General features: G+C 40.2%; 1 protein-coding gene across 4 annotated transcripts in view; it reads right to left on the bottom strand.

The window, feature by feature from the left end:
* Positions 1-530: 530 nt before the first annotated feature.
* The window catches only part of LOC133404013 (ribosomal protein S6 kinase beta-2-like), a 41192-nt gene continuing 21240 nt past the window's right edge, over positions 531-20482 (bottom strand). For 3 of the 4 annotated variants that reach the window (XM_061679557.1, XM_061679561.1, XM_061679559.1), the window contains 7 exons: positions 17456-17546; positions 14721-14828; positions 12284-12346; positions 11292-11369; positions 11047-11154; positions 3901-4013; positions 531-1782 (listed from right to left, as the gene is read on the bottom strand). In XM_061679557.1, the coding sequence (XP_061535541.1) occupies positions 1605-1782; positions 3901-4013; positions 11047-11154; positions 11292-11369; positions 12284-12346; positions 14721-14828; positions 17456-17546 (739 nt within the window). In that variant the 3' untranslated portion in view covers positions 531-1604. Of the gene's footprint in view, positions 1783-3622; positions 3669-3900; positions 4014-11046; positions 11155-11291; positions 11370-12283; positions 12347-14720; positions 14829-17455; positions 17547-20482 lie in introns of all 4 variants that reach the window. The other variant, XM_061679558.1, reaches the window with a different exon arrangement.

Here is a 20482-nt window from a genome sequence, read left to right as displayed (position 1 = left end):
TTCTCCGGGCACTCCGGTTTCCTCCCACATGCCAAAAACATGCATGCTAGGTTAATTGAAGACACTAAATTGCCCGTAGGTGTGAATGTGAGTGCGAATGGTTGTTTGTTTATATGTGCCCTGCGATTGGCTGGCAACCAGTTCAGGGTGTACCCCGCCTCCTGCCCGATAATAGCTGGGATAGGCTCCAGCACGCCCGCGACCCTAGTGAGGAGAAGCGGCTCAGAAAATGGATGGATGGATGGATATAAGATTGTTCTTTGGAACAAAAAGATCCAGGTTCAGCCAAGTGTGTTAGATTAAACTGTATTTCTATATAGAATAATGTAAGTTGAATCAATCATGTATCAGTTTATATCCCTTATTAGATAAAAATGCCTTGTTTGTTTATCTACCTTATGGTCGGGGAGAGAGAGAGACAGAAATTGTATATATATATATTTTTTTTTTTTTAAACAATCAAAGCTACAAAGTAGATGGTTTCCCAGGAAACCTTACAATACTGTACTTACCACAGAAATACAACAAAGTGTAGCAATTGTTTTTATTCACTAGTCAGTGATATGACAAGAAAATTCAGCAAATCACCAAATCATTTGTAAATCCACAAAATATTAGTTTTATTATGAATACAATTGTAATTAATTTCCGAACGTGTTCTGTACAATGTACATTGATTAAAGAGTTGCACACTAGGCTCTCACAGCACCATATATATATATATATATATAATTCTTTAACTTAGTTTAGATAAATATAACTGCAGACCACTGTGCAACACCAGATATCCAGATCTATAGTTTATGATAACACTGTAGGAACTAGGGAGCGACATTTATAATTAAGAAGAAGAAAAAAAAAAACACGTCTTATATCATGTCATCATCATCATATATCATGTATTACAAATACCTTGAAGTGAAGCGCACAAACTTGTTGCTGGTAACAACTGATTATCATGCATCTTGAGTACAAGTCTCTTTATTGTGTAGCACTTGAGCAGGGGTCAATGGTTAAGGTACAAATTAAAAATGTGTTTTCTTGTTTTGTTTTTTTTGTGATAGTCAATGAATGATATCCGCATTTGTAAAAATGCTTTGTTACATTAACAAACCACATCCGTTCATACATCAAACCATTTTCTATATTATTCTATGCTATATAATCAGGTTATACATGTGATTGTCTCATTTTGCATGCGCATATTAGAAACAATTTCACATGCTACATCCATTTGCCAATTGTCAGCCTGTGATATAGTATCTTCATCTTTTTTTATCAACTAAATAAAACAAATATATATATGTTTCACTCAACCAAAAAGTTTAAGAAATCAAACACTATTACCAATCAATCAGTTTTACAACCTTTTCAGCTCATGCTGGTTGTTTAACGGTCGTCGTTCCTGTGCTACCATGAATATCAGTATCCCTACTGATAAAATGAAAGCAAATTGTATGCATCATTCCACGAATTCTTTAAGACAAAAAAAGGAAAGCAAAACAAACAAACAAAAACACCACTCTGTACCCAAACCCCCCTCTAGATAACTGAAAACGTTAACCTGACCAGGGCTGGCAGTGAGGGCATGCTTAAGCTCCTCCTCATCTCCGGCATCCTTTCTCCTTATTTTTACGAGCAGGGGTCTTGATCGGCATACTGGCAGATCCGTTCTCCAGTGGCACAGGGGATGAAACTATTGGCGGAGATGTGGGAGTAAAAAGTCCTGGTTCTCCATCAATATTTGACTTGAAAGGCCCAGCAGGGGAAAATTTGAGAGGACTGTAAAGAAAAAAGGGACATGTTAAAAGAAAAGAGATGATTTCGCATTTGAGTTAAACTACAATGTTATGATTATGGTGTATACTGTACATGTATACAGAAATTGTATAACAAGAAACTTGTGTGGTTTGACACAATTGATGTCAAAGTTGTTGATGTATTAAGGCACAAGATACTGTTGACAATAGCTATGGGGGGGGGGGGGGGGGGGAGGAGAAAATTGGCCTATTTTACATCTTAGATTCTGTATATAGACTGTAAATTTTGAAGAGAATAAAGAGCCTTTTTGGTGAAAGGAGGAGATTCGGGAAAATGTACAAAAAGGAAGTTGCAAAGAAGAAAATTGAAGACAGCAGACAGGAGTGCAGTAGAAGGAGGTGAGGATGGGAGGTGGCAAAGGCCCAAAAAATTTATGATAGTTATTCGAGAGGTTGTACAACCCCAATTCCAATTAAGTGTTAAATATAAATAAAAACAGAATACAATGATTTGCAAATTATGTTCGACCTATATTTAATTGAATACACTAAAAAGACAAGATATTTAATGTTCAAACTGATAAACTTTATTGTTTTTAGCAAATAATCATTAACTTAGAATTTTATGGCTGCAACACGTTCCAAAAAAGCTGGGACAGGGTCATGTTTACCACTGTGTTACATCACCTTTTCTTTTAACAACATTCAATAAATGTTTGGGAACTGAAGACACTAATTGTTGAAGCTTTGTAGGTGGAATTCTTTTCCATTCTTGCTTGATGTACAGCTTCAGCTGTTCAATAGTCCGGGGTCTCCGTTGTCGTATTTTACGCTTCATAATGCGCCACACATTTTCAATGAGAGACAGGTCTGGACTGCAGGCAGGCCACTCTAGTACCCGCACTCTTTTACTACGAAGCCACACTGTTGTAACACGTGCAGAATGTGGTTTGGCATTGTCTTGCTGAAATAAACAGGGGCGTCTATGAAAAAGACGTTGCTTGGATGGCAGCATATGTTCTCCAAAACCTGTATGTTCCTTTCAGCATTAATGGTGCCTTCACAGATGTGTAAGTTACCCATGCCATTGGCACTAACACAGCCCCATACCATCACAGATGCTGGCTTTTGGACTTTGCGTCCATAGCAGTCAGGATGGTTCTTTTCCTCTTTGGCCCGGAGGACACGACGTCCACAATTTCCAAAAACAAATTTGAAATGTAGACTCGTCGGACTACAGAACACATCAGTCCATCTTAGAGGAGCTCGGGCCCAGAGAAGCCGGCGGCATTTCTGGGTGTTGTTGATAAATGGCTTTTGCTTTGCTTAGTAGAGTTTCAAGTTCCACTTACGGATGTAGCGCCGAACTGTATTTACTGACATTGGTTTTCTGAAGTCAGTAGAAGGATGCTGGAAAAGGAGCTGCCAGGTAGGAGGCAAAGAGGAGATTTACTGATGTGGTGAGGGAAGACTTGTAAGTAGCTGGAGCTAGTGCAGAAGATTCAGAGGACAGGAAAATATGGAAGAAAATATTTGTGTGGCAATAGGGTTAAGCCGAAAGTGAAAGAAGATATGGTAAAATTTGGTATATGAGGGTACCGGTATATCAGCTGCACCCAATAAATTGTCTATGGCGTTTCTTATTGTACAGTATGTAGGCATTAAGCGGCACTTTGTTGAAAGTACTTACAGTAAATACATGATGACATATAAAAGAGGAAAGTAAGAACACTTTTCCTCTCATTCAGATAACTGAATTATCTGCAGAACTAAACAAGGGACATTTAGAGAGGGCAGAATGCATACAAATATGAGAGAGAAAAAAACTGCCAACCTTAAAATATTCGCAACAAAAATAATACCTTGTGTTTTCAGCATGATGAGGGTGAGCACTTGAACAAAGCAGATCTGTATTCCGAAACAAATACTTAATGTGTGTGGATTTATTTAAAAAACCCAAACAATTAACTCTTCAAAATTGAGCTCATCTAAAAATCCATGAAAAGTAACCACGATTTCGGTGAGTTAAAGAGAAGCTAAGAATAGACGAGAATGTGATTCTTCCGGGATCGGGAAAATCCACAAATAAGCTGCATCTTTATTTCAGGGGGTAAAGTTGTGGCTTGTGTACGTGCGTTACCTGTTGGGTGTCCGTGGGCTAATGTTGTGTCGTCGAACAGGTCGCATTCGGGGTTCAAAGGAGAAACCTTCCTTTAAACTGTCCAGGACTGAAGGAGCCACATAGGTGAAACCCTAAAAGAAGGACATTTTAACTTCTAACACAGAGGTTTGCCAATTACAAGATATTGTGATTGTGCGATAACAGTTGGTTACATAAAAGAGGTGGTTGTAGTTCTGTGTTTTTTCAACTTATTGAAGACAATTTTGCATCACTGAATCCGATGACATCCGTTTCTCTTGTTCAGGTCATGTTTTTATGCCAAGTTAATAGTTTATTAAATGTTAAAACCTTTCTTACTGTAAATTCAGTTATCAACACTAAAAGTAAGTACCTGTAGACTGAATGTAATGTCATCATTGATCAAAATTCAGGGCATGAAGCTCTGTTTATTTGAAACTCTAAAGCGAAAATACCTGTAAACAGAAATGTGGCCGCAGTTAAAAAAAGTTGACCTGATTGAGCAAAACCAATGAGATATATGGATTGAGCACATATAAAATGTCCTAAATCAGCTGGAAAATTTTAGCTACATTTGTTGTTAGGTGGCAGCAATGCACTTTAACATGCAAACACAAACATGAAGAAGCAACGTGACGTTATGTGGAACAAATACAACATGGTCATCTGTACATAAAGCGAAACAAAACAGAAATACAAGACCATTTCTTGAGAATGCCACACTGTGGAAACCCAACTGTCCGGAACTGTTAGCTCAGACAGAGACGGCCGGCCCACTGTCAAACTATTTGCATGATATCTCACACAACAATGCTCGCTAGTAGCTGCTAATGCTAATGTAAACCCCCATGAACACTATCTCATCGGCAAACTACTTCTCCTCCATGCTGGCGTTAGTCTCATGGAGTAGCGAAAAGTATAGATAATAAAATCGATCCCCTTTTTCCATATAGAGTATTAATAGAATATCGATCGAATCGAACTTCTCAATATATCGCCCAGCAATAGTTGCTCAGCAGCGTCTTCAGCAGGGAAGCCTACACTTCCCGCTATCCAACTACTTCGTTTAGGATGTCTCTCCAATGTGGTCCTCAGGGGCGTCCTCCCAGTAGGACGTGCCCGAACACCACACCAGGGAGGTATCCAGGGATAATCCTAACCAGATGCCTGAGCCACCTTATCTGGTATCCTCTTAGCCGTTCCTACATGACTAAGCTACTCACCCGATCTACCCAGCGGAGAAAACTCATTTCAGCCACTTGTATATGCAATCTCTTTCTTTTGGTCACGACCCACAGCTCATGACCATCGTTGAGGGTAGGAACGTAGATTTTCAGCTTCTATTTCCCTGTATTTGCATCTATATCTGATACACAAGTCAAGAGGAGAGCACTTTACAGATGATTTCAGGAACAGACGTGGAGAGGCTACATCAGAAGATGCAAACCACTCATTTGCAAGAGGGAAGGAAGGATAGACTGCAATCTGCCAAAAAGTACAGAGCCAAATCCAAAAAATTGTGTGAGAAAGATTTATGGACTGACGAGAAGTATTTTATTTACCACAGTGATGGAAAGACTTAAGTTTACCACTTTTCCAGCTAGTTTTGTCAATATAGTCATGGATCAAACTAGTGGCCACTTTATCTTATACTCAAGTTCATATATAGCAGGGACTCCTGTAGGTCCCCCAACTACTTCACTAGGCAGCTCTTTTAGCCACGGCCAGAAAATCAGGAACAGAGAAATTGTTAAAAATGGTTTAATGCTACAGCTCTACAATTCTGTACTACATAGGTCATTTACTATTTTCAGCAATTATCTTCAACCATTTTTAATGTATTGAAAAATACATTTATTAATTTACATGACAGGGACTTTAATCTATTTAAAATCTATTCCTAGTCTGTTCCATAACCTTTGTTCATTGATAAAGTGGGCGTTATGTTGTGTATCATATCCAATTCTAAATACCTGGAAATAAAGCTGAAATGTTCATAAATTGATCTAGTGTTGTATTAAAAAAAATAAACACGACATAACTTTTTAGAATTTTAAGTAATCCATCACATATTTTAGCGTTGATTGAATGAAAACGGTTCATTTAGTGCATAGGTGTCAAACTCAAGGCCCGGGGTCCAGATGCGGCCCACCACATCATTTTATGTGGCCCGCGAAAGCAAATCATGCTTGTCAACTTCCGTGATTTTTGCTAAAATCTGTACCCAAATTGTTATCATAATAAACAATAATGTTGAGAAATTGCTTTTTTTCTGTTACCAAACCCTTATTCTACAGTAACTTAAACAATACTTGAACAAACTATTATCCTTGTCTTCTGATTTGAAAAACTAGTTATCCCTCAATTTGTTTGTTGCCAACTTTCTGTCGAGTCAATCGCCAAATCAAAACCTCCAAACTTCATGTGGGCTTTAGGTGAGCTCAAGAACAGTGCACCGAGAGATTCATGGAATGGGTTTCCATGGCTGAGCAGCTGCATCCAAGCCATACATCACCAAGTGCAATGCAAAGCGTCTGATAACCCTGTAAAGCACACCGCCGCTGGACTATAGAGCAGGAGAGATCCATTCTCTGGAGTGACAAATGATGTTTCTACATCGGGAAATCTGATGGATGAGTCCGGTTTGGCGGTTGCCAGGAGTTCAAGACTTGCCTGACTGCATTGTGCCAAGTGTAAAGTTTGGTGGAGCAGGGGATTATGGTGTGCGGTGCTTTTCAGGGGCTGGGCTTGGCCCCTTAGTTCCAGTGAAAGGAACTCTGAATGCTTCAGCATACCAAGAGATTTTGGACACGCTCCAACTTTGTGGGAACAGTTTGGAGCTGGCCCCTTCCTTTTCCAACATGACTGTGCACCATTGCACAAAGAAAGGTCCACAAAGACATGGAAGACAGTCTGGTGTGGATGAAGTTGACTGGCCTGTCCTGACCTCAACCCGATCAAACACCTTTGGGATGAATTAGAGCGGAGACTCCGAGCCAGGCCTTCTCGTCCAACATCAGTGTGTGACCTCACAAATGTGCTTCTGGAAGAATGGTCAAATATTCCCATAAACACACTCCTAAACCTTGCAGGCGGCCATCCCAGAAGATTTGAAGCGGTTATAGCTGCAAAGGATGGACCGACGTCATATTGAATCCTATGGATTAGTAATGAGATATGACTTAAATTCATTTGAGTCAAGGTAGGTCAATGAAAACTTTTGGTAATATAGAGACCCTTTCCAAAATATTTGAATATCATGAAAAAGTTTATTTCCATAATTCCATTCAAAAACTTTTACTTGAGATTATAGATTCATGGCCCACAAATTACACAATTTCAAGTATTTATATGTTTATTTTTACATAATTTGGGCTTCCAGCTCTTAAAACCCACAAAATCAGAAATTCAAAAATTAGAATACTGTGACGAAATCAGCCCAGATTTTGCAGGCCATAAATGTTTTAAATGAGTGTCTCACACTAATCATTTACTAAACTCAAAGCGCCTGCACAGGTTTCCCCAGTGTCATTAAATTGCTTCAGTTTGGTTCAATTGTCTCAGTTGGGTTCAATATGGGGAAGACTGCAGACTTGACAACTGGCCAGAAGACCATCATTGATACCCTGCATAGGATGGTTAAGTCACAAAGGTCATAGCCAAGGAGGCTGGCTGTACACAGAGTACTGTGTCCAAGCAGATCAATGGAAAGTCTACTGGAAGGACAAAATGTGGCAGGAGAATATGGACGAGCAAAAGAGACGAACGACCATGGGCTTTGGCGGATTATCAAACAGAGATTCATGAATCTAGCAGATATCCAGAAAGAGTGGAATGAGGCACGAGTCACATCTTAAATAACCACCACATTCAGACAGACGCATACGGGAGATGGGCTACAACTGTCGGGTTCCTCGGGTCAAGCCACTTTTGAGCCTGAGCCAACGTAGGAAGCGTCTCAACTGGGCAACAAGGAGTAGAAGGATTGTACTGTTGGTCAGTGGTCCAAGGTCCTCTTTTCTGATGAAAGTGTGCCATTCATTTGGGAATAAAGGTCCAAGGGTTTGGAGGAAGACGGGTGAAGAACAGAACCCAAGCTGCTTGAGGTCCAGTGTGAAATATCCACAGTCAGTCATGATTTGGGGTGCAATATCCAGTGCAGGTGTTGGTAAACTCTGCTTTCTTAAAATTAAGGTCACCGCAACAGTCTACCAGAATGTTTGAGGACTTCATGATTCCTTCTGCTGAGGATGTGTATGGAGATGCAGATTTCATCTTCCAGCAGGACGCGACCCCTGCCCATACCGCCAGAAGCACCAAAACCTGGTTGGATGCCCATGCCATCACAGTGCTTGACTGGCCAGCCAACTCGATGAATCTAAACCGCATTGAGAATCTATGGGGTATTATCAAGAGGAAGACGAGGGGCACTGGACCCAAAAACAAAGAAGAACTGACAGCAAGTATCACGGAAATCTGGGCTTCCATAACTCCCAGGCAATGCCATGGCGCATCGAGGCAGTGATTAAAGCAAAGGGATTCCCAACCAAGTATTGAAGATTAACATATCGTTTTGAAAGTACCATATTTTGATTGATTTAATGTGACCCTCACTTCTTTCTCTCTTTTTCTACAAAAACTGAGAAGTAAATGGTGATTTCTTAATAGCATTAAAATTTTTGGCATTCCTGATTTTGTGGGTTTTATGAGCTGGAAGCCCAAATTATGTAAAAATAATAATTACAAAAAAAAAAAGTTACTGGCTACCGTCTACATGGCCTGCTGTCTCTGGACAATAGTGCGTCGGATTCGAAGGCTGAATATTACATCTGTAACCTTACCAAAATGCTAACTTTATAAATTTTTCTTACAAATGTCAACGAAAACACACGAAAATCACATTCAATTAAAGAAAATCCTTTGGTCAAACTGAAATATTTCAGTTCGGTGCCAAGCTATAAATTTAAATTACATTAAGGTAAAAAATAATAATAATCATAATAAATAAATACAAATTACTGTATACTACAATAATATGACATACTAATAGATTCTGCCCAAAGGCTAAGGCTTGCTTTTTCTCATTTTCTACTACTATGAAGTCCTTTGAACGTCTCGTGCTGGACCACCTCAAGAGTGTCAAGGGTCCCCTGCTGGACCCCCTGCAGTTTGCCTACCAAGCGAACAGGTCTGCGGATGATGCAGTCAACATGGGACTGCACTTCATCCTAGAACACCTCGACAGTGCAGGGACCTACGCGAGGATGTTCGTGGACTTCAGCTCAGTGTTCAACACCATCATCCCTGAACTCCTTTCATCCAAGCTTCTCCAGCGCAGCGTCTCATCTGCCCTCTGCCTGTGGATTTACAGTTTTCTGACGGGCAGGACACAGCAGGTGAGGCTGGGGGAGGCCACCTCATCCAAACGCAGCATCAGCACTGGGGCGCCCCAAGGTTGTGTCCTCTCTCCGCTGCTCTTCTCTCTCTACACGAACGAATGCACCTCAGCGCACCCTGACTGTCAAACTCCTGAAGTTTGCAGATGACACCACTGTCATCGGCCTCATCAAGGACGGTGACGAGCCTGCATATCGACAGGAAGCGGAGCGGCTGGAGCTGTGGTGCGGCAGACACAACCTGGAGCTGAACACGCTCAAGACTGTAGAGATGATCATGGACTTCAGGAGGCATCCTTCGCCACAGCTGCCCCTCACGTTGTCTAGCTGCCTTCTGTCAATCGTCGAGACCTTCAAGTTCCTGGGAATTACACTCTCTCAGGACCTGAAGTGGAGGACCAACATCAACTCCGTCCTCAAGCCTGCGGCTTCTGAGAAAGCATGGCCTGCCACCGGAGCAGCTGAGACAGTTCTACACAGCGGTCATCGAATCAGTCCTGTGTTCTTCCATCACAGTCTGGTTTGGTGCTGCTACAAAAAAGGACAAACTCCGACTGCAACGGACAATCAAAACTGGTGAAAGGATTGTCGGTACCCCCCTGCCCACCACTGAGGACTTGCACGCTGCCAGAACTAAAACAAGGGCGTGCAAAATCCTCTCTGACCATCCGCACCCCGGTCACCAGCTCCTTCCCTCAGGTAGGCGCTACCGATCAATGCAATCTAGAACTAGTTGACATTCCAACAGCTTCTTTCCCTCTTGCGATCAACTTCTTAAACACCTAACCTATAATTCCATTACAATAAGATGGCAATTTTTTTACTTGAGTTCGTTGTCACATTTCTGTGGGGCCAATTATGTATTACTCGTGCACTCACTGTAGTTGTCTTGCCATGCTTCACTATTTGCATATACTGGCCCCTCATGCCAGAGTAGCATCTGCTCCATTTGCACACTGATTGAGGAGTATCTGTAACATTTGCACAACCAACATTGTCCGAGATTATCGCACTACTCGTCACTTTAAACCGCATACACTCCTTGAAGTCTCAGCGCCCTTTGCACAAATGGTCATTGCCCGGACTATTGCAATATTAGTAATTTGAACTGCTCTAAGTGCTTGAGGACTCTGCATCTGTTTGCACAATTGTCAAAAAAAATAAATGTACCTCCGGGCACTCCGGTTTCCTCCCACATCCCAAAAACATGCATGAATTGGAGACTCTAAATTGCCCGTGGGTGTGAATGTGAGTGCGAATGGTTGTTTGTTTGTATGTGCCCTGCGATTGGCTGGCAACCAGTTCAGGGTGTACCCCGCCTCCTGCCCGATGACAGCTGGGATAGGCTCCAGCACGCCCGCAACCCTAGTGAGGAGAAGCGCCTCAGAAAATGGATGGATGGATGGATGTACCGGCATTACCAGATAACTAGCAACCCTTTACTGCTCAGTGACTGTTTTTTTTTTGTCAATGTCTTTCTGTCTCCAAAGTGTTCTGTAAATTGACTGTCTGTTGTCGTACTAGAGCGGCTCCAACATTCCTTGTGTGTTTTTGGACATACTTGGCAAAAAAAGATGTTTCTGATGGCAGTTCAAATTTAGTCTACTGTATTTAAAGATAACCATAAAGAATGATCAAGTGCTGACCAGTAAATGATTTTAGAATTTTTTTTTACACTTTTCTATATATGTATAAATGGCAATGCCCTACTTGGTCATATCAGTAATTTGTCCAATCCCTCATTACTCACAGCAAAGGTGAGCTCTTCACTCTGGCCAAGTGATGTATCATCTGGACTGTCCACTGGTGTCTGTCTGGTAAACCTTGTGTCAAACTGGCTCACATCTTCATCTGACTGCTACATGGACAAATAAATATGTTAATACAAAGGCAACAATTCCATTCAAGAAAATAAATAACGGTGAAGAGTGAATTACTAGATTAAGGATGTGAAGTTAATTAGCTATGACAAGAGTGAGATGTCAAATGTTTTACCAGCTGTGGCTTGTATGGTGGCTCAACTCTCTTATTCACCAGGTCACCCCAGTTGATTTGCTTGAAGAATGGGTGTCCCTGGAGTAAAAAAATGAATAAATAAATAAATCCAAAAGCAGCATGAACCACACTTCACACTGCTCTAAAGCACATCATCTCTGACTCCTTCCATGTTTATGTTGGCTGTTATATGCATTCAGCATAACACCCCTTTAATGTTCCGTTTTTTTGTTGGGGTGACTGTTCAAACATAATTAAATTATGACTGCTACAATGATGGATAAGCCTGCATGATTGAATGGGGTTCGATTCATCCCGCGGCGCCAGTTGCGACTGCTTAGAGTTCTGTGGAAAGGAATTTTTGCTGTGTTAACACTTGATTATACAGTTCAGGGGTGAATTTAGGTTTTGAGAATTTTTATGAACAAGCAAAAAAATGTGAAAATAATTCCTAGATCTAAAGTTTTAATTTAGATTTAATTTTAAACTGCAATATGATTTTTTTTCCCGTTCCAAATACCTGTGATTTAAACGTTTTGTGCCTTTACAGACAATCACAGTGATCAGTTATAATGCACATACAGTATTGAATTTGATATGGCTATCACAAAAACAATGAACAAACCAGAGGCATTGCTTTAAGTGTTTTAGCACAACTGCTAATCCGCAACACTTGTCTATAGATGTAGATGATAAACTGAAGCAAAATGCATATTTTGCATGAAATGCAATTTAAAAAAATGCATATTTTGCAAGAAATCCAAGATTGTTCTTAATGTTTTGTAAAAAGACAGTTGACTCAATTGACGAAATAGAGCAAGAAATATTTTCCTGATTTACTTGTATTGATTTTCATTAAAATGAAGTAAAAACACCAACTTATTGTTCTTTATATTAATTGTTTCCATTAATTGATTTTCCTGGTTCGACCTACGTTAGGCTGTATGTGGCCCCTGAACTATACAACGTGCTTAAGTAACAATGCCAGTTACTTTGATATCAGCACAGTCTGCTTTACTGGAGCCAAGCCTTTGGGTTGGATTCTTCTTCAAAAGCTGGAGACAGAAGAAGACAAATCAAATTCAAGGTGGGATAATTACATACAGTATATTTCGGTTTATGATTAAAATCAACCCAGGACAACAGTTGTATAAATTCAATTTTGCCACTGACAAAAAAATGTGCCGCTTGTCTCACTGTAATTCACACATTTGTTTGACAAATAGTGTGAATAAGACTGAAAACTTCTGCCAGCTTTGTAATGCAGAATTCTATAAGATGGCGCACTGTAGGCACCGGATGACAAACTACAAAATATGCTTTAACGTTTAGAATTGTACTATCCAGTATATTCTAATACGTCAACTTTAGTTGTCAAGACTTTGTCTAGAATGTAACATGGATTCACTTGGTGGATTTGAAAAAGAGGTGATGAAGTAATTTCCCTCTGCAAATAATTTAGATGTTTATCAATTTTAATTAGGTTCCCTGAGTTTTGATTAAAGAAGGGTGGCTCAAGTAAATTGACTGATTGTTCTAGAATGCAATTTACCAAAGGGACACAATGAAAAGTGAACAAGCCCAAAGTTACAGTAATTTGCTAGCACAAAAATACATCTTAACAGACTGCTGGAAATCACTTACCACATACCAAACATTATTTCTCGGTTTGATTAAAATTGTTTAGATGAGTGAAAAAGGATGTTTCTTGGGGGTTCCCCCTCAGTATTGTTCTGACAATTATACCGGCTGAAATAAGTATTTAACACATAACCATTTTTCTCACTAAATATATTTCCAAAGGTGCAGTTGACATGAAATTATCACCAGATGTTGGGAACAACCCAAGAAATCCGTGCATACAAAGAAAGTCGAACACATAAGATCAGAAACTGTTTGTAATAATGTGAAATGACACAGGGAAAAAGTATTGAACACATGAAGAAAGCGAGGTGCAAAAAGGCACGGAAAGCCAAGACAACACCTAAAATCTATCAATAATCAAACGGCAATCCAGCCCCTTGTCAGTGCAAATGAACATCAGCTGGTTCAGTCCTAATTTATGGCCTACAAAAAGGTCTCATTGCAAAGGTGTGAGTCAAGACATATCTCATGATGGGTAAGAGCAAAGAGCTGTCTCAAGACCATCGCAAAGTAATTGCTGGAAAACATAACGATGGCATTGGTTACAGGACAATATCTAAGCTTCTCAAGGTTCCAGTGAGCATGGTTGGGGCCATAATACGTAAGTGGAAAGCCAATCAAACCACCATAAATTTGCCTCGATCAGGTTCTTCTCGCAAGATTTCTGACAGAGGAGTGCAAAGAATAATCAGAAGAGTTGTCCAAGAGCCAAGGACCACCAATGGAAACCTTCAAAAAGACCTGGAATTAACAGGTACTGTTGTCACAAGGGAAAAAAAATGAGTAATGTACTCCGCCGCCATGGCCTGTTTGCATGCTCACCACACAAGACCCCTTTGCTGAAAAAAAAGCATGTCAAACCTCATTTAAAGTTTGCTGAACTAAATTTGGACAAGGCAGTTAAATACTGAGAGAATATAGTCTGGTCTGACGAGAGCAAACTTAAACTGTTTAGATGCCAAAATGCACACCACCTTTGGGGGAGAAATGGCACTGCACATCACCCTAAAAACGCCATACCAACAGTGAAGTTTGGAGGTGGGAACAGGATGGTGTTGGGCTGCTTTTCAGCAAATGGTACTGGTAACCTTCACATTGTTGAAGGAAGGATGAATGGGCAAATCTCCCGAAACATTCTTGACTAAAATCTGCTGCCATCGACAAGAATGATGAAAATGAAACGAGGGTGGACATTTCATCAGGATAATGATCCAAAACATACTGCCAAAAGAAACTCAATTGGTTTCAAAGAACAAAAATAAAGCTGCTAGAATGGCGCAGCCAATCACCTGACTTGAATCCAATCAAAAATCTATGGAAAGAACTGAAACTCAAGGTCCATAAAAGAAGCTCACGGAACCTTCAAGATTTGAAGAGTGCTTATGTGGAGGAATGGGCCAAAATCACACCAGAGCAATGCATGCAACTCGTTTTTCCATACAGGAGGCGCCTTGAACCTGTCATTGCAAACAAAGGCTTTTGTACAAAGTATTAAATACAATTCCAGTTGGCATGTTTAATACTTTTTCCCTGTGTCATTTCACATTATCACACATAACTTAATTTCTGATCTTATTTTTTCTACTTTCTTTGTATGTATGGATTACTTGTTTTATTGTTCCCAACATCTGGGGAAATTCTCAAGCCACTAGCACCTTTGGAAATATATTTAGTGAGAAAAATGGTGACGTTAAATACTTATTTCAGCCGCTGTATGTACATTATTTTCTATGTATGAGAACAACCCACCAACGTGGCATCTGTGTTTGCAAGTGTGTTACAGACCTTCTTGATGAGATCCTTGGCATCGATGGTCAGATACTGAGGCAGATTAAGTTTACATTTTAAGATCTTATCAATGGTCTTTTTTCTGTTTTCCGCTGTGAACGGTGGCTAGGGAAAAGGACAGGAAGAGGGTAGTTAAATGTGTGACGTCGAAGCATATCTACTGTGGTAATCAACATCATAGTAAATCAAGACAAACATCACTATCCTGTCTCAGCCAATAAATAGAAGTTGGTGCTTTGCAAGATAATGTACCAAAGAATTAAGTTAGACCTCCCCCCACCCCACCCCCCAAAAAAATAATCAAGTACTGTATAGGTATACCACATTCAAAGAGGTACAGTGTTGGCAGATGTTGTAGTTGTACAAATATTTTGGCAGACACATCCAAAATTCCCCAGATGTACGACAATGTGAGCCTCTTGTATCAATTTGTAGTCCTATTCACTCAGTGACTATGTTGGATAATACACAATTCAAATCAACCCAGGACAGCAACTGCCTAAATTCTATTTTTCCATTTACAAGAAATTTTGTCTGCATTTTCTCAATGTAATTCACACTTCTGTTTGACAGCTAGAGTGAATACGGGTGTAAACTTCTATATCACTAGTTAGTTGCCATAATCACTCAGTTACTATTATGTTGTACAGTATACACTTGTCCTAACTAAGATACACAAATATTAATAAGAGGAAATCATTCAAGGCGGCAGTAGAGTATTTCTTCTATAAAACTATCACTGAGCAGGAGGATTGGGAGTACAGAATGAAGGCTGCTTCTTTTCGAGGAAAGGCAGAGTGTTGATCACTGACCAACACAAAATGTAAACAGTAACTGTGCTGAAACAGAGCACTAAAATAGGGAACAGAACATACAAGTCAGGCATAATAGGTTGACAAAAGGAAATAAAATCACTGACAAACGTAAATACCAAATGTGGCTGAGACTGTCATATATTTCAAATGCTTTTTAGTCATTTTAAAGTTTAATACTGTATTTACAAGTAAATATTCAAATGCTTTTTAGTCATTTTAAAGTTTAATACTGTATTTACAACTAAACATGTAAAACATTCAGCAAATCTGCATTAGCAGTAATCAGAATCAGAATCATCTTTATTTGCCAAGTATGTCCAAAACACACAAGGAATTTGTCTCCGGTAGTTGGAGCCGCTCTAGTACAACAGACAGTCAATTTACAGAACACTTTGGAGACATAAAGACATTGACAAAAAACAATTGTGCAAAAAGATGCAGAGTCCTCTAGCACTTAGAGCAGTTCGAATGACTAATATTGCAATAGTCCGGTGCAACGACCATTGTGCAAAGGGCGCTGAGACTTCAAGGAGTGTATGCGGTTTAAAGTGACGAGTAGTGCGATCATCTGGGACAATGATGGTTGTGCAAATGTTACAGAGACTCCTCAATCAGTGTGCAAATGGAGCAGATGCTACTCTGGCATGAGTGGCCAGTATATGGAAATAGTGCAGCATGGCGAGACAACTACAGTGAGTACACGAGTAATGTAGTCCAAGAGTAAATTGTTTCACATAAAACGTAAAACAACTATCTTTATGCTTCATTGATGACTTGTAGAATTATCCTGTAGTTAGGGATACATCATATCTGTATTCGTACAATTTTAGTATATTAGTTGTTTTTTTTGGTATAATTTTCATGGGACTTGACTACTGAACTATGAGATAATGTCCCAGATACATACCTCTAATCCTTATATTTTAAAATGTCCTATGTAGTGAAAGGCTAGAGCTCCTGAAACACTTCTGTTAATAAAAACATCGATGCATTCTTTTGATTACATGTACGATAAAATCCCTTGAAATACAATTTAACATACATACATTCATAGTGGGCGGAACGGTGGATGACGAGTTAGCACATTTGCCTCACACTTCTGAGGAACGGAGTTCAAATCCCAGCCCCGCCTGTGTGGAGTTTGCATGTTCTCCCCGTGCCTGTGTGGGTTTTCTCCGGGTACTCCGGTTTCCTCCCACATCCCAAAAAACATGCATGGGAGGTTGACTGAATTGCCCATAGGTGTGAAATTGAGTGCGAATGGTTGTTTGTTTACATGTGCCCTGCGATTGGCTGGCGACCAGTTCAGGGTGTACCCCGTCTCTTGTCCGAACATAGCTGGGATCGCCCACGACCCTACCAAGGATAAGCAGTACAGAAAATGGATGGACATTCATAGTGCAATACATTTTGAGCTTCTGGTACTGCACTTTTCCTTTTTAGTATTTAGGCTCTGGCAACAATGTAAATGTACCTTTACAACTTTCAACCGGTGTCATACATCCATTTTCTATATTGCTTGCTTAGGTTTGTGGGTAAATGGAGCCTATGCCTTCGGGTGCGAGAAGAGGGTAGACCCTGGGCTGTTTGCCGGTCAATCATAGACAAGCTGGAAATTCAACCTTTATTCAACCCAATTTATTCTTACCAATTTACAATAAAACCATTTACTGCTTATCCTGTTTCAGGTCACTATAACGTGGATGGATCATCAGTCAGCCGCAGAGCAATTGTGAATTGGATCTGCTGAAAAAAAAAAGTCTGCGTTTCGAACCTCGACACTGCCAGCGACAGTTCAAGAAAATCAAACCAATGACACTGCTATCAGTGACTGTATGATAGGTACATCACACAGTTGTCTGTTACCATGTTTATAGTTCTGACTCAGTTAACCCTCTCAAACAGTTTTCATCTTACCGATCCAGTCATCATGTCGTACATCAGGGCCCCAAGACTCCACCAGTCTACTGCTCTGTTATGGCCTGACCTTGTCAGAATCTCAGGGGCCCTGAAAAAGAGTAAGACACAAAGAGAGTGAAAAAACATACAACTGGTTCCTCCCAAAAACAGAACCTCTAAGAGACATGGCACAGAAAGAAAAAGGTAAGGCCACACTATACTATAGACTGTTTGTATAAATAAGTGGAATGGGTATCTTGGAATGTGTGTAGTATTTAAGTTAACATGAATTTAAATGTACCTGGATAATTTTTAACCAACCCTCATCCCGAAATGTAAAATCTTCAATGTTTAAAAGTTCTGTCATTTTATTTATTATATATATCAAAAGCCGCAATGAGGTCCAACAAGACCAGAATTGACACCTTTCCCGAGTCAGTATTCAACCTTATATCAGTTAGCACTTGGATAAGAGCAGATTCTGCACTGTGATGAGTTTGGAAAACTTATTGAAATTTGTCAAAAAGTCCACTTAAGTTCAAGAAATTGCTGAGTTGATTAAAAATTACTGTCACAACAATCTTAGCTATGAAGGAGATTTGAGATGGGTCGATAACTTGCTAACATGGAAGCGTCCAGCATTCTATTTTTTAGCAGAGGCTTAATGGTACCTACTTAAGAGTTTTAGGAAACTCGCCTGACTAAGTGAGCAATTGATTATTTGCTCCAAATCAGCTAACACAGACTTCGCAATAGCTTTGAAAAAGTCAGATGGTATCGAGTCAAGACAGCTCGTTGATGGTTTCAGTCGCTGCACCGTTTTTTCTACAGTTTTTTGGTCATCTATCAAATTCTGATATGGTAATATAGTTTTCCTGGATGGCTTCAGATGTTGTATCGTTTTATCATTTTGCTGATTTGTGCTGATATTTAACCTGATGGATTGTATTTTTTCACTAAAATAAGCAAATTCATTGCATTTATCTGCTGATAGGAGTTCTGGAGCTATCTGATTCGGGGGGATTGCAAGCTTGTCAACCACAGCAAACAGAGTGCGATTTCAGAAAAGTGTTGCTGTCTAGCCCTGACCAACTCTTGGTTAAAATTACAAAGGCTTTCTCTGTAGAGGTCATAGTCAATTTGGAGTTTAGTTTTTCTCCACTTAGGTTCTGCTTTCCTCCACTTTGATTTAGAGGTCTTTACCATAATTGTGCTCCTCCATGGTGTTCTAGCTCGCCTCAAGATTGTCTTAGTTTTAATAGGAGCGACACCATTCATGACATTTGAGATTTACCAGGTGAAATTATCTAAAAGTTCATCAACCGTCTCAGCATTCACAGTTTGTGACACAGCTATGGTCAACATAAACTCAAGTGGCGGTACTCTCATTTATGTACCTTTTCTTAATAGACAGAGGTTGTCTGAACTTAAGGAAGAATCTGCAATTCAAAGGATGCACAAGAATAGTCAGAAATAGCTATCTCCTTGATGTCAATTGATAGTATTTCAACATCCTTAGAGATGGCCAGGTGATGTGACCTTGAGTGTGGGTTGGGAGAGGTCAAATGTGTCTTGTATAGCAGAGAGTTCTTTAGATTTTTTTTCCATGTTATTGTCAACATGAATGTTAGAGTCTCCCGTTATGACAAAATAGTTGTAGTCAGTACAAATAACGGACAGCAGTTTCACATCCTTGACAGCTCCATCACCAACTATTAATGTTTGGGGTGCCATTTTTTTCTTGTATGGTTTAGCATCATACATTTCGGTGGTGGTGGTGGTGGTGGGGGAGGGGGAGTGAGCATTCTTGGCCAGGGCCTTGTAAAAGTGGCTCAAATCTATTTGTAAGTCTGTTGTCAATGTTTTGAATTGACTCGCATCCTTTTTTCTTGCCCTTCGCTGTCGCGACCGTCCACGGCCGCTCACTCGGGGTTAAAGCAGCCCGCAACGCAGGCCAGCCGGATTCCTCAGTAATCTGCTGGTGTTGTGTCCTCCCTTTTAGATGTCCCATATCTTTGGGCTTTGCTCCCAGTAAAGTCCAGGGAGAACTCCTGCATGGTGCATTACCGTTTGTTGAGCTCAGTGGCTGTCTGTTAGCACACTTCTGCTCACCATTTTGAGACATAATTAGAGTGGTTTCATTCCCGGACTGTCCGTTTACATCCACATACACTTCAAGACGGTGGATTTTCGTTTCCAGGATTGACATCCTCTGCAGGAGTCCTTGATAGTCCTCAGTGGAAAAGGAGGCATCTTTATTTCTTTGAACTCCTCTGTCAGAAATCTTGCGAGGAGCACCTGATCGAGGTAAATTTATGGTGGTATGACTGGCTTTCCATTTCCGAATTATGTAACCAATGCCATCGTTACGTTTTGCAATGTATGTGTGGTATATAGGTGTTTGGAGAAATTACTTGTGCTGCTGCTGTGTAAAACTGTTCTGTCACACATGGCGAAACTTTTATAGAGTGGTATAAAATGACCCCGTACCACGCTTTGCTTTCTGTCTGCCATTTCCCCGGCTGTCGCATTCATGCTGATTGCGTTGGAGATGCACATTTGACATCACATCTCAAGTATCATCACGTGAAACAGACGGGTGCAATGCACCCTTGCACAGGGGTATATCGGTACATAGTAATTGAAGTAAGCTATCGAAAAATATCGAAAACAGTTGAAAATGATCCATGCACCCCCAATTCTTAGTAGCCTCGTCATTCATTTCTTTATGAGCTGCAATTGGCTTCTCTCAGGTAGTGGATGGAGAGACCCACCGTCACAATCACATGCTCGATAACACTGGTCAACAACAAGTTTATTGTCTAAGATTTATATAAACTAATTTAAGGCAATTTTGATGTGCTGACTCCAAATATCAAATTGGTTTTGCACAATCAGACTGGCCAATTTTTTGGTTTGTTTTTGTTTGCATGTACAGGTATTTTCACTTTATATCAGGGGTCCTCAACCTGGGGGGTGGTTTTTGACAATAAAATTGTCACTGTTGGAGAAGAAAATCAATCACCTCCTGTCAATAAGCATAAA

The sequence above is a fragment of the Phycodurus eques genome, chromosome 6 (assembly GCF_024500275.1).
Source record: "Phycodurus eques isolate BA_2022a chromosome 6, UOR_Pequ_1.1, whole genome shotgun sequence".
Taxonomy (NCBI): Eukaryota; Metazoa; Chordata; class Actinopteri; order Syngnathiformes; family Syngnathidae; genus Phycodurus; species Phycodurus eques.
Note: the sequence above shows the minus strand (reverse complement) of the source record. Positions and strands in the feature narration are given on the sequence as shown.